The following is a 13076-nucleotide window of genomic DNA, read 5'->3' on the forward strand; positions in this document are numbered from 1 at the left end:
ATTAATCAAGCAACCTTTGCTTTGTATGTATAGAGAATGTATCAATTCAAAGGAAATGACGGAGTCAATGAAACAGGGTGTCATCTCCCTTGTTCCCAAACCGGACAAGGACACACTTCTAATAGATAATTGGCGTCCAATTACGCTCCTGACAATTGATTATAAAATTTTAGCCTTGGTATTTGCTAATAGATTAAAGGTCAAACTTAATCAGTTGGTTGCTGAGACACAATCAGGTTTTATAAAAGATAGGCACATCAGTAATAATATAAGACTTATTTTAGATCTTTTAGACTATGCAGATTTCATACATTCTAAAGCTATGATTCTTTTCCTGGACTTTTATAAAGCTTTTGACACCCTTGAGCATGAATTTCTTTTGCAGACTCTAAGATCATTTGGTTTTGGTGACTTTTTTGTCAATGTTATTGAAATGTTTTATAGAAATATTAGCAGCTCTGTTCTGATTAGTTTCAATACTTCTAAAAGGTTTTTTATCACCCGTGGTGTCAGACAGGGCTGTCCAATATCGCCCTTTTTATTTATTTTAGTTACTGAATTATTATCGTTAAGTATTATCCATGAACAAAGCTTAGAAGGTATATCCATTTTTGATAGAGAAATCAAAATCTCTCAGTTGGCTGATGACACGACTCTCTTTTTAAAAGATGAGAGTCAATTAAAAAAGGCTATAAATCTAATTGAGCAGTTTTCATGTGCTTCTGGATTGAAACTGAATATGTCCAAGTGTGAAATAATGACACTATACAAAAGTGATGATTCTTTAATTGATGGTATCTCAGTAAAAGAGACTGTAAAGTATCTGGGTATTTATTTAACAAAAAATGTTGTCTCTAGACAACAACTTAATTTTTCTGGTAGGGTCAAAAAAACTAAAAGCATCTTTAATCTTTGGCTCCAAAGAGACCTTTCCCTTTATGGGAGGGTTCTTTTGTCCAAAGCAGAAGGATTATCTCGTTTTGTATATCCTTCCCTTTCTCTTTTTGTTAATGACTCTACTGCTAAAGGAATTAATAGAATTTTTCTAGATTTCATATGGAAAAACAAACCTCATAAGCTTAAAAAAACAGTCCTTTCTAATAGTCGGAAAAAAGGTGGACTTGAAGTGTTAGACTTTGGTGATACAGTGAACACCTTTAGGATAAATTGGATTAAAAGATGTTTAACTAATCCCAGTTCTTTATGGTTTTTTATTCCAAATTATATTTTTACAAAAATTGGTGGCCTTCCCTTTTTATTAAAATGTAACTACTTACCTAATAGATTGCCAGTAGCACTGTCCAAATTTCATCAGCAGGCTCTTCTTGCTTGGAAGTTATGCTACACCCACAATTTTTCACCACATAAAACCTTTCTATGGAACAACTCTGATATAATGATTAGAAATAAATCTATTTTTCTCTCTACATGGTTTAATAGAAATATAATTGGTATTCTTTCCATTTTTGATAAATCAGGTAATTTTTTGTCTTATGAAAAATTTATGTCTGTTCATAATTTCCCCTTACCGTTTAAAGAATATAATGCAGTGATTAAAGCGGTTCCTTCCGGTCTAACTCAACTTGTTATATGTCATCTAGCTTTTAGTAAGAGTGACACAAAAGAACCAGATTTGATTTTAGATGGAATTAGTATATTTAACAAAAAATGTAATAATAAGCATATTCGACAAATCCTTCAAAATAAAACATGTAACACTCCTAAAGGCAAATTTTATTGGGCTTCTCTTATTGATTCTATAGACTGGAAGGAAACCTGGCTGTTACCTCATAAATACTGCATCCCAAATAAAACCAAAGAAGTTCATTTTAAAATACTACATAAAATATATCCTGTAAATGAAACTGTGGCAAAATATATGGAGATTAACAATTCTTGCTCTTTTTGTAGAAATAATGAGGAAACGCTGATCCATTTATTTTTCCAATGTGAAAAAACTCAAAGATTTTGGAATAGCTTGTATCTTCATATAGGCCTTGATTCTTCCAAATCCTTTCAATTAAAAGATATAATTTGTTATTATAAAGGTTCAACTAATACTCCAATAAATTATATTGTTAATTTTTTTATTTTGTTTGGGAAATTTTTTATTCATAAACAAAAATTCTCTAACTCGCAGCCTACCTTTTCACACTTTTTAATTGAGATTGATGCTTTTCTCAAATCTCTTAAATTGATTAAAAACAAGAAAAGCGACAGATTTTTGAAATCTTATGATGATTTGTTTGGTAATACCTCTGATGCATAATGCTTCTTCTGTATGTGTTTTAAGATGTTATGTTTATTTATTTACTTTCCTTTCTCTTATTTGTTTGTGGAACTTTACATTAAGATTGTGTGAAATGTCATTCCTGTAGAGGTTTCGTCTGTTTTGTCTGTGTATCTGTATCATTGTTTGACGCATAATAAAAAAAAAAAAAAAAAAAAAAAAAAAAAAAAAAAAAAAAATAATGCATCGTGTTTCCTTCTGGATCATCAGTGAATGTTTGAACCTTTTTTTAATAGTTGTGTTCGAGTCCCTCAATTGTCCTCAGTGTGAAAAGATGAATCTCAAAATCATACAGCCACAGCTGGAAAGGGTTCAAATATTCAAAAATGCTTGAAAACTGATGAATCTGCAGGAGCTGGAGGATTTTTCTGAAGAACAGAGCTCAGTTTGACTGCTCAGGACAAACAAGACACTCATGAACAAGAGACTCATGTCATGGATCATCAGGTAACCACACACAGTATTGAGAATCAATGGTTCACATACTTATGAATGGGGTTATTTTAATAAATTCAGCTATTGTTTTGTCTTGTGAACTAAATGCAAACAACTTTTATGTAAAATATCTTACTCAGGACAGTACTAAACAAAAAAAAAAATTTTTTATTATCCCTCTTATTTTATTAAAATAATTCTCATTTTCAGAGATTCTGCAAGGGGTTCACATACTTTTTCATGCCACTGTATGTAAATATGTTTCCTCTGATTTGATGAAAGCCTTGTGACATTGTGCAGCTTTTAGATGTTCACATATATGAATGGCAGATACAGTATCCACAAAATCAATCCACTCAGTCCTGATCAAGTATGAACATGTGTCATGCCTAGGAAAGAGGACTCAGCCAATGATAGAAGTTATGGGGCGGAGCAACACTTGTATTCCCACCCCATTCATGGCCCCAGGCCATTCTGCATGCAACCCCTAAAGCTGCATCCGATATTGGACACTTCCCTACTACTTCCCTATTCTTTTCATTCACTGTTTCTCAGCTACTACTGTATATACAGTAGGCAAGAAACAGTTAATGAAAAGAATAGTACATTCAAATTCACAGTATTCATAAAACAGTAGGTGAAAGTACTCAAATGACTACTACTTCAGATTTGATTCTACTTTTTTAGCAGTCGTGAAGTAATTACTTCAAAAGAAGTACCAACTCAGACAATATGCAATTTCAGACACAGCCTAGATCATTCTCTTCCAAACACCTCTTCAATTTTCACCATCCAATCAATTTTTGATAAATAAAATCACATTATTTATCACTGAATGTCAGACTACAAAAGTCAAATTTGTTGCAATCAATACTGGTTGCAAACGTTTCACATTGACTTTGTTCTATAGCTGTCCTAAACAATAAAAACAACTGAAAACCTTTCGCTTGCATGCTGGGAGAAATATTGTTATATTTATGGTTTAGAAAAGCATATTTGTTACTGTACGTGTGAGCATTATGGCTAGTGAAGTTCATTTGTTGTAAAAGTAATCCTTTAGCCCACTAAAAACTTCAAAATACTGATGATAAATGAAAATAAATCCAACTTGCAGGTTGGGTTGCCATAAATTTTGCAATTGTCGGAACAATCGATGGGCAAGATTTCGTAGCAAAGCCTAAATGTTACTACATGCATTCTAAGTTCAGGAGATAAACATTTGTTCACTGCCAAATTAATTGCACTTCCAATATGAAATATGCATACATCCCAAAAACAGAGCTTTCATTTTGGAGGAGAGACAGCCTCAGTTAGCTGGCACTAAGGCAAAAGTAATTTAATAAAAAATGTAAAAAAGTTTCTTTTAACAACAATATTGAAATATATTACTTTAAGAAGTAACATTTCCTAACACAGATGGCTGATGTTTTTTCCAGAGACAACCATTGATGAACCGATCGCTGCTCAAAGGCTTTTGTTGATTAGTTTGGTTTTGCTGGGAAGATTTTTTACACCTCAAGAAATTGTGGCAGAAAAAGAAAATAAAACTAAAAGAGCATCAAAGCACTTTCCATTCAAAGTCCAATTCCTTCAATATAGTCCACAGTGAAGCTTCTTTCATAGGCAAATGAATAAGAATAATTTCCGTGCACTGTGATATAGATGTGCACTAATTATAAGTGTGCATAATTGAATTTTTCAAGACACTATTTTTTCAGTCAGGCTCAGAGTTGTGAGATATAGAAATGGATACGGAGGTTATTTCAGAGCTGTTCAGTCCCATTTGCAGGGATCAGTTAAAGCTCTCTTTATTCTAGATGATTCAGAGTAATTGTGAACACAGTGGATACACACTGACCCCTGTTGGACAAATAAAATAACTGATTCCACTTTGAAAACTAAACCGTGTAACAAAAACTGCTATATACAGTCAGGGGGGTGACTGAGCAAAGTGCACTTTAATGAAATGCAAGAATGATTGTAACTTTCTTTGAATGAAGTGACTTTCTTTCACAGATATGGGTGTGTGCTGATTAACCTGTTTTATAAATTAAACAATATAGACAACATAAAAGGGAAGAAAAAATGTGAAAAATGAACAGAACAAATTGTATCGTGACTGTAGGAAAGAACAAAAGGGCAACACATGGCCACAATGCTCTCAAACTTTATTTTCTCATAGACAAACAAAGTTTCTACTATTTCTTTTCTCGTCAGGTAGTGGCAGTGTGCTGTCCTTTTGTTCTATTTTGAAGTGCGCTATCCTTTCATTCTTTTTGTTTTCTTTTTGGACATGTATCTGCTCTAAAGTTTTTTGGATGTGCACACAACGCTGAACTGGAAAACTTTTTAGCGTGATTTATGCCAAAGAAGCCACAGAGAGGGAAACACTTTGAAAGATCAAATTTTGATATCATATCATAAATATGGAGTCTGTACTTATGGATGATTGTTTCCGCCATGGAATAGAAAAAGCATCTCACAATTCTGACTTTTTCCACCTCAGAATTGCAAGTTTATATCGCAATTCAGAGAAAAAAGTTGGTTAATAGTTTATATCTCGCAATTCAGAGAAAAAAGTCGGTTAATAGTTTATATCTCGCAATTCTGAGAAAAAAGTCAATTTATAGATTATATCTCGCAATTCAGACTTTATAGCTCGCAATTGCGAGTTCTGACTATTTTCATAGAATTGTGAGAAAAGTTATCTCCAGTTTTCTTGTGCAAATGTACTCTTTCACTCAATCACTAACGACTTCACTCGCTCAATTATGCTCTTGTCATTTCCTTTAATGTAATGCAAATTTACCAGGAAACAAGTTTTTGGAAGTGCACAGTGGAGTTTTTAGCCAAAAAATCTTGAATAATCATATAAACGTTTGCAAGTAAATGTACCCTCCTCTTGTGGCAAAATTCAGTGAATCTAATCTGGCATTAGTTCACCCAAAAACGAAAATTCATTTACATACCCTCATGTTGTTCCAAAACTGTACGACTTTCATTCTTCTTTGGAACATAAAAGAAGATATTTGAGAATTATTTTTTCATTCAATGAAAATCATTAGTCACCAAAACTGTTTAGTTACCAACATTCTTCAAAATATCTTCTTTTGTGTTCCACAAATAAGAAATGCATAGATAACCTCATTTGAGCGAAGAACGGAATACCATGTTTGGACATGGCTAGAATTATATGTACTGTTAACCTTTTAGAGCCTGTACAAATTATGTCATCTGATTTCCCATATGCTTATAAGTACTACATTTTCTGTATCCTAAGTTAGTTCAAGGCTAGATCCTCTTACTCATTTCTACAACCTTTGAAAGTGTGGAGAACTTTGTCTTGAGTTAACTCTGTCAACTGATTGAATGTCAGCTTTGTCTCCTGGTCTTAATTGAGAATATTGGTTCCTCAACTAGCCTCACTATCAAGTAATTGATAGTGAACATTTCCACAATATTGAATAAAATTATATTAAAGAGAACCACTGGAATTGCATGATAATGATGGTATTGTACCTTGTAAAGTGGTCTTCTGACATCTATAGGGCAGTTCTGAATGACTTCATCCACTACATCTGAGATGGGCTGCAAGAAGTCTGGGTTGGCAAACTGCAGAGTGAAAAGACCTTTTACTACACAGTTTTCAAAGGTCATTCTGGGTACACATGTTGAATAATTCAGAAAGAGTGGTCTTTCTACCTCAGGGTGAAAAAATATCTCTGGTCCCAGAAAACGCTCATATCCGACATCTATTAGAAATTCATTTTTGTTGATAGCATTGATTCCCTTGTATTTCTTTATCCATTTGCCAGGGTCCATGTCATATTTCGTGAATTCCTTCACTATGTCTGGACATATGTAGCAATACCTTTCCTATAAAAAACAAAAAAACAAAACAAAATACAGATAAGGAGTACTAAAGTTGTATTAGATGATAGATCTAAAATGATAGAGCTAGCGTGACACTACTGATTATTATTATTATTATTTTGTTTTAATCTAAGGGTTTTCAGAACATCCTACCACTCTGATTCAGATGATTAAAAAAAAAAAAAAAAAAAAAAAAAGTGAAGAAAAGGAGGAGGCTAATGACCAGTTTGGTAATTAGAACCTCTGCACTAACTGTACATTGGACAGTCATATTGGACATTAAATACTGATCTGCGTTTAAATCTTACTTATAGATTAGAAAACAGCAGACAAATTCAGAATATAAGTTTACTGGTCATTATGCAAAAATATTTGACCACTCAATGCCACAACTGACCAATCAGAATGGAAGTACTGTATGGCAGAGAGAGGAATCTCATCCCTGCTGTTACCCACTTTAACAGCTTTTGCGGTCTCCAGTGACTGCTCTGGAGGAATGCCGATCTCTCTGTCTCTCAGCAGCTGCTGAATGAAGTAGGTGATGTCTCTTCCTGCTATAGGGATGTGCTTTATACAGCTGCCAATCACATAACCTTCTGCCTAAAAGATAAAAGGAAACAGAAATCAGCCATTCTTGTTGAGGAAAGTTCCAGCAGCATTTATTTGCAGATGCCACTTGATCAAACGTAATGAAATTCATGCATTTTTGGCTTATATATTACTTTTTGATGACATTGTACTGTATGTATATCTGTGTTGATTACCACTGGTATGGCATGAGTAACTCCATCACCGCTATCAATCACGACTCCTGTTAGTGTTCGTTCTCCAACCTGCCTTGAAGTCCATGATGCTGCCAATGCCAAAACAGCCTGAAAAATGGCCACATAGATAAATAAATTGTTGTTTCAAACATATTCCATGCAGAATACAAGATTGTGTTCAGAATGAATGGTCCCTAAGTTTACCTTGGACACACACACACACAGAGCAGTGGGCAGCCATTTTGCTGTGACGCCTAGGGAGTGATTGGGGTTAGGTGCCTTGCTTAAGGGCACCATAGTCATTTTCTGCCAGTACTAAGAATTGGACCCACAATATTCAGGTTACCAGTTACTTCAGATTACCAAACCCTCTTTTGCCATTAAAAAATTACTGTCAGGATTTACTCAAGACACAATGATGAAAAGTTGTGTCACCTGTTGGAGTTTGGGTTCCTTGCCGCTGTCGCATTTGGCTTGCTTAGTTGGGGACACTTGACATTTGATATTCAACAGTGTTTTGATCTGCCTGCATTGACACCATTGTATGTGAACTGAACTGAGCTGGATGATGACATCTGTTTACTCCAGTGCTGATATAGATAAATTAACTAAATTAATAACTATTGATTCTTAATGATCGGAATGAATCAATACTGAATTTACTTAAGATGGACAATGACACTATTTTTTTTTTTTTTTGAGCTGCTGTGCAGCCAAAATTATATACCAGTTATCACTGTAAAGCTGCTTTGACACAATCTTCATTGTTAAAAGCGCTATATAAATAAAGGTGACTTGACTTGACTTGACAACGGGGCCAGATCTAGGCATAGGCAAACATCTGTCTTATCCACACAATCAAACTTGACACAAAGATAGCATTGATTTTTTTTGACATGTTGTGCATTGATTTAAAAGCAATTCAGGTTTTGTTTTCTGTGTTTGAGTTTGTTGATTTGATTACCAGTTGTACCTGTTGTTCATTTCAATTAGTTTGCCTTTTGTATTTAAGCCCTGCGTTTTGTTTTGTTCAGTTCATTTGTCTGTTCTTGTCTGAGGGTATGTTTACACAACAATGAAACGGAAAAGTGTTTCCTTTGCTTTTCATGCACAGATGATAATGTTGTCAAAATGATCTCTGTTCACAAGGATCCACGTAAACGACAGAAAATGCTGTATTATGCATGCCTGTCACTTTGTAAAGAAACATTATGCGCATATAAACTGAACATGTAATACATATACGCATGACGTCACCGTTTCCACAAATTTGCATTTTTGTAGTTTACATGGAGATGATAATGGTATTGTTTTCAAAAATGAAACCCAAAGCTGGCCGCCAAAACACTGTTATCGTGTAATGGCCAAAACGCATAAAATGTTTTCCATTTTTAGATGAAAATGGTGTTGTGTAAAAGCCCCTGATTTAGGCTACTGGTTTTTCTGTTTCAGTTTATCTAGTTTTATTTTGTTTCTTTGAGTTTCTGTTTAATAAATCATTACTGCTGTGAATAGATCAAGCTCTTTTCCTTTATTTTTGCAACTGCCACTGACAGAAAAACAGACCTTACTAATGGATCTAGTGGCAGTTCATATCGTCCTCCTCTCCCAGGGGGACTGCTCCCTTGAGAGACACACAGAGGAAATTTTTCCATCTGGAACACTACTCTGTGTGTTTTTCTGGGCAGGCCTCAATGTTTTCAGGAGTTTGGGGACCGGGTCCTGGTTCACTGTGGATTCCTCTTTACCATCGGCAAGATGGAGAAGGATCATCTAACCACAGTCCACTCTGCGCACCTTGTGTCACCTGCCATCACTGTCCCAATGGACATAAAGCCAGAGCCCACCGCAGACACAGAGCCAGAGCCATATATCACCCCGAAACCTGAGCCTAACACGTCTGACCAGGTGTGTGAGCCAGCAACATCATCTCTCATCAAGGGAATACTGGTGGAATATGACTCTGCCTGTTCTAAGTCAGCCAATACAGCCATTCACACAACCCTAAATAATTATTCACAAAATTTAAGAAATAAATAGTTGTTTAAAGCAGTTTAAAAAAAGAGTGTGGGTCAAATTGACCCGCAACAACATAGGACAGTTAAATTTTATTTAAATACTAATTAAAGGAGCAGTATGTAGGATTTCTGTCCGCTAGAGCTCACTAGAGGCCTATTCAAAACAAAGGTGTAGCTTGATGACGCCAAGTTTGAGTGTGGAATCTTGGGACCAGTGGTCTTCACATCACAGCCGGTGGAAACAATCGGGATAGGACAAAGGAAGAAACCATGTTCATGGATGAGATTATTAATGTTACTGCAGTATGAAGCAAAGCAGGACCGAGTGTTGTGGGAGCTGAACAAGGCCGCTGGAGCGATTGAGCAACACACACCGTGAGCAGCAGAACTTTTATTATGACACAGTCGCCAGCGCGCTTCCGCTTTTCCAGTCATGAGTATAAGGTAACACAGCTCTGTTTATCATATTAGATACATTTGAGTGTGTTGAAAATTATGTTATAACGTTACTCTGTGCGTTCCCTTGCTGGCTGCTGTGAATCACTTATAGTATATATTAAATGCTGGATGGCTTGTGTTGATAAATGGCATGCAATTCATTTTAAAACGTATTGTATGATGGAGAAAATGCTGTATTACTGTAACTAAAAATAAAGCTGCATCTGATTATGCTATGTTAACTACTTGACAAAATAGTGTTTTTTCTCTGAGGCATGGTAAAGCATGGTACTCGCATTAGTCTTACAAACAATAAGACTAAACGTGTTGAGCTATATAACAATAATTAGATTTCTGTCTATAAATGTAACCAAACAGTTGTTCCCTTGTCTATTAAAACATGTACATATTAAAGTGTCTTTGGTGTCTCCATGGTTTCTACAAAATAAAACTGGAAACCGAGGGTAACACGGGTATGACGCAATTGACAGGCGACTCCTCACACGTCCCGGAGCCTTGGTAAAAATCATGATTTACAAATAGTTGGAAACATTTGGGATATTGTAAGTACTCAAGTGAACAAAATATATAACACTGGCCTAGTGGTTTTTGGATATTTTACTGCAAAAATTTTACATATTGCACCTTTAATTGAGAAGCTTTTACATTACATATTATTGCTATTTCAAACACAATTTTCAAGCACAATATTTAAACATAAATGTTTACCTGAACAGCAATATACAGCCCTGGGACGTTGAACGTTTCAAACATGATCTCCGCTAAGTATTCCCGGTTCTCAGGAGTATTTAGAGGAGGTTCCGTCTAAGGAGAAAATATAGCACTGCAACATCAGGATAAACAGACACAAAAGGCCTGTTGAATACATTAAATGTGATCTTTTGTAATGCAAAATAAAAGTGCATAAAAAGTGTTTTGTCATCATCAAATGGAGCAGTGAGACAAAGGCACACATGCAAAAGGCACACTGGAAACATCCGGTTTGTAACATGAAAACTGCATAATCTCTCATTATGCAAACAATAAATATTTCATTTGGTAGCTTTAATTATGTATATGCTTCCTCTGTTTCTCAGTGGGAAGAATCTGTTTCACAAATCACTTCAAATCACTGTGACAAACTCTACTTAATCTCATCTTTAAGATCTATGAATGTACAGCCAACATACCATCAGGAAGTTGTGGTCCTCTGGCTCAGCTCGGAGATATTTAAATATGATCTGCTCCATGAACTTTTCCATGAGGTCCCAATCCTCAACAATACCATGTCTGATGGGCCACTAATGTATACAGAGAAAAAATAAAAAAAACATTACATGAATTCTTCATCACTCTAGTCTTAGATAAATCATGTTGTTTGTTGTTGCCGTACTAGTAGACTAATAAACCTCAATTAATGTAGAATGAGGTGATGAATGCATTTTTTGGCAAGTGTGAGAGATACATTTCATTTTCATACATTTTAAGTCTCACCTTAGATAGCTCAATCACAGTGGCTTGCGAGTACTTTTTTTTACCAGATAAGGTTTATATATATATATATATATATATATATATATATATATATATATATATATATATATATATATATTTCTGTAGCAGGTTTCTAATTGTAGGATTTTTCTTTGGCTTTTGATCTGTGTTCTCCAACTTATTTCACATTTCATTTTGTGTGTGTGTGTTTTTTTTTTGTTAATATTCTCTTGCAGGATCTTCTAGTAGTTTACATCATCCATTCTTCCTTCTATTGTAAAAAGATACCCTGTCCCTGATGTATGATGCTAACCCCGTTGTGAAAAAGAAGTGTGCTTAATTGTACTTTATGTACATTTGCTTCAAATTTCAAGCATATTGTTAAAATGGTTCATGCAGATAATTTAATATTATAATGGAATAAAAGACCACTTAAAGAGAGTAAACTTTCTTGACTATTTTTCTTAACACACTTAAATACACTTTTAAAAGGTGCCCTAGAACTTTTTTTAAAAAGATGCAATATAAGTCTAAAGTGTCCCCTGAATGTGTCTGTGAAGTTTCAGCTCAAAATACCCCATAGATTTCATTTTTTTAACTGCCTATTTTGGGGCATCATTATAAATGAGCCGATTCAGGGCTACTGGCCCTTTAATTCTCGTGCTCTCCGCCCACGGAGCTCGCGCTTGCCTTGAACAGTGCTTAAACAAAGTTTACACTGCTAATATAACCCTCAAATGGATCTTTACAAAGTGTTTGTCATGCATTCTGCAAGCATGCGTCGGATTTTGTGAGTATTGTATACTGTTACATTGATTCTGAATGAATTTGAGGCTGTGCTCCGTGGCTAACGGCTAATGCTACACTGTTGGAGAGATTTATAAAGAATGAAGTTGTGTTTATGCATTATACAAACTGCAAGTGTTTAATAATGAAAATAGCGACAGCTCTTGTCTCCGTGAATACAGTAAGAAACGATGGTAACTTTAAACACATTTAACAGTACATTAGCAACATGCTAACGAAACATTTAGAAAGACAATTTACAAATATCACTAAAAATATCATGATATCATGGATCATGTCAGCTATTATCGCTCCATCTGCCATTTTTCGCTATTGCTCTTGCTTGCTTACCTAGTCTGATGATTCAGCTGTGCACAGATACAGACGTTCTGCCCTATATGCAAATATTGGGGCATACACCCCAACTGTTACGTAACAGTCGGTGTTATGTTGAGATTCGCCTGTTCTTCTGAGGTCTTTTAAACAAATGAGATTTATATAAGAAGGAGGAAACAATGGAGTTTGAGACTCACTGTATGTCATTTCCATGTACTGAACTCTTGTTATTCAACTATGCCAAGATAAATTCAATTTTTCAATCGAGGGCACCTTTAAAGTTAAAAGATTTACTTTAAAGAACATTTTAAATCATTAATAATCTTTTGCCGTGCTTTAAAGAATTACACTCATGTTGAATAACATACATTACTAAAGCACATGTAAAGTATTTTATTATAATTTTAACTCTACTGTTAAATATTAAATTTGACGTTAATTTATTTTTAATGTACTAAATTTCAATGTCATCATCAAAAAGTATGCTGAAGTGTACTTCTTTTTCACCAGGGACAATTAAACTCTACTGCTCGTATGGTGGGTTCTTATGGTTGACAGTGTCAAATTCTCATCGAACATGATTTTAAAAAGCTCTATCATAAAATCTCTTCTCACACTGCAAGCTGAGCAGTGGTTTCTTTG

General features: G+C 34.8%; 2 protein-coding genes across 9 annotated transcripts in view; one reads left to right on the top strand and one right to left on the bottom strand.

The window, feature by feature from the left end:
• Positions 1 to 13076, top strand: part of xrcc2 (X-ray repair complementing defective repair in Chinese hamster cells 2) — a 43418-nt gene that overhangs the window by 14147 nt on the left and 16195 nt on the right. The gene's annotated exons all lie outside the window — the stretch shown is intronic.
• The window catches only part of actr3b (actin related protein 3B), a 30691-nt gene that overhangs the window by 13208 nt on the left and 4407 nt on the right, over positions 1 to 13076 (bottom strand). For 6 of the 8 annotated variants that reach the window (XR_010893767.1, XR_010893766.1, XM_067377779.1 and 3 more), the window contains 6 exons: positions 11009 to 11119; positions 10548 to 10643; positions 7363 to 7470; positions 7055 to 7198; positions 6428 to 6601; positions 6245 to 6337 (listed from right to left, as the gene is read on the bottom strand). Coding sequence is in view for 5 of the 8 variants with exons in the window: in XM_067377779.1 (XP_067233880.1) it covers positions 6245 to 6337; positions 6428 to 6601; positions 7055 to 7198; positions 7363 to 7470; positions 10548 to 10643; positions 11009 to 11119 (726 nt within the window). In the remaining 3 variants the exon portion in view is untranslated. Of the gene's footprint in view, positions 1 to 5694; positions 5729 to 6244; positions 6338 to 6427; positions 6602 to 7054; positions 7199 to 7362; positions 7471 to 10547; positions 10644 to 11008; positions 11120 to 13076 lie in introns of all 8 variants that reach the window. The other 2 variants (XR_010893768.1, XM_067377780.1) reach the window with 1 other exon arrangement.

Source organism: Chanodichthys erythropterus, chromosome 23 (assembly GCF_024489055.1).
Source record: "Chanodichthys erythropterus isolate Z2021 chromosome 23, ASM2448905v1, whole genome shotgun sequence".
Taxonomy (NCBI): domain Eukaryota; kingdom Metazoa; phylum Chordata; class Actinopteri; order Cypriniformes; family Xenocyprididae; genus Chanodichthys; species Chanodichthys erythropterus.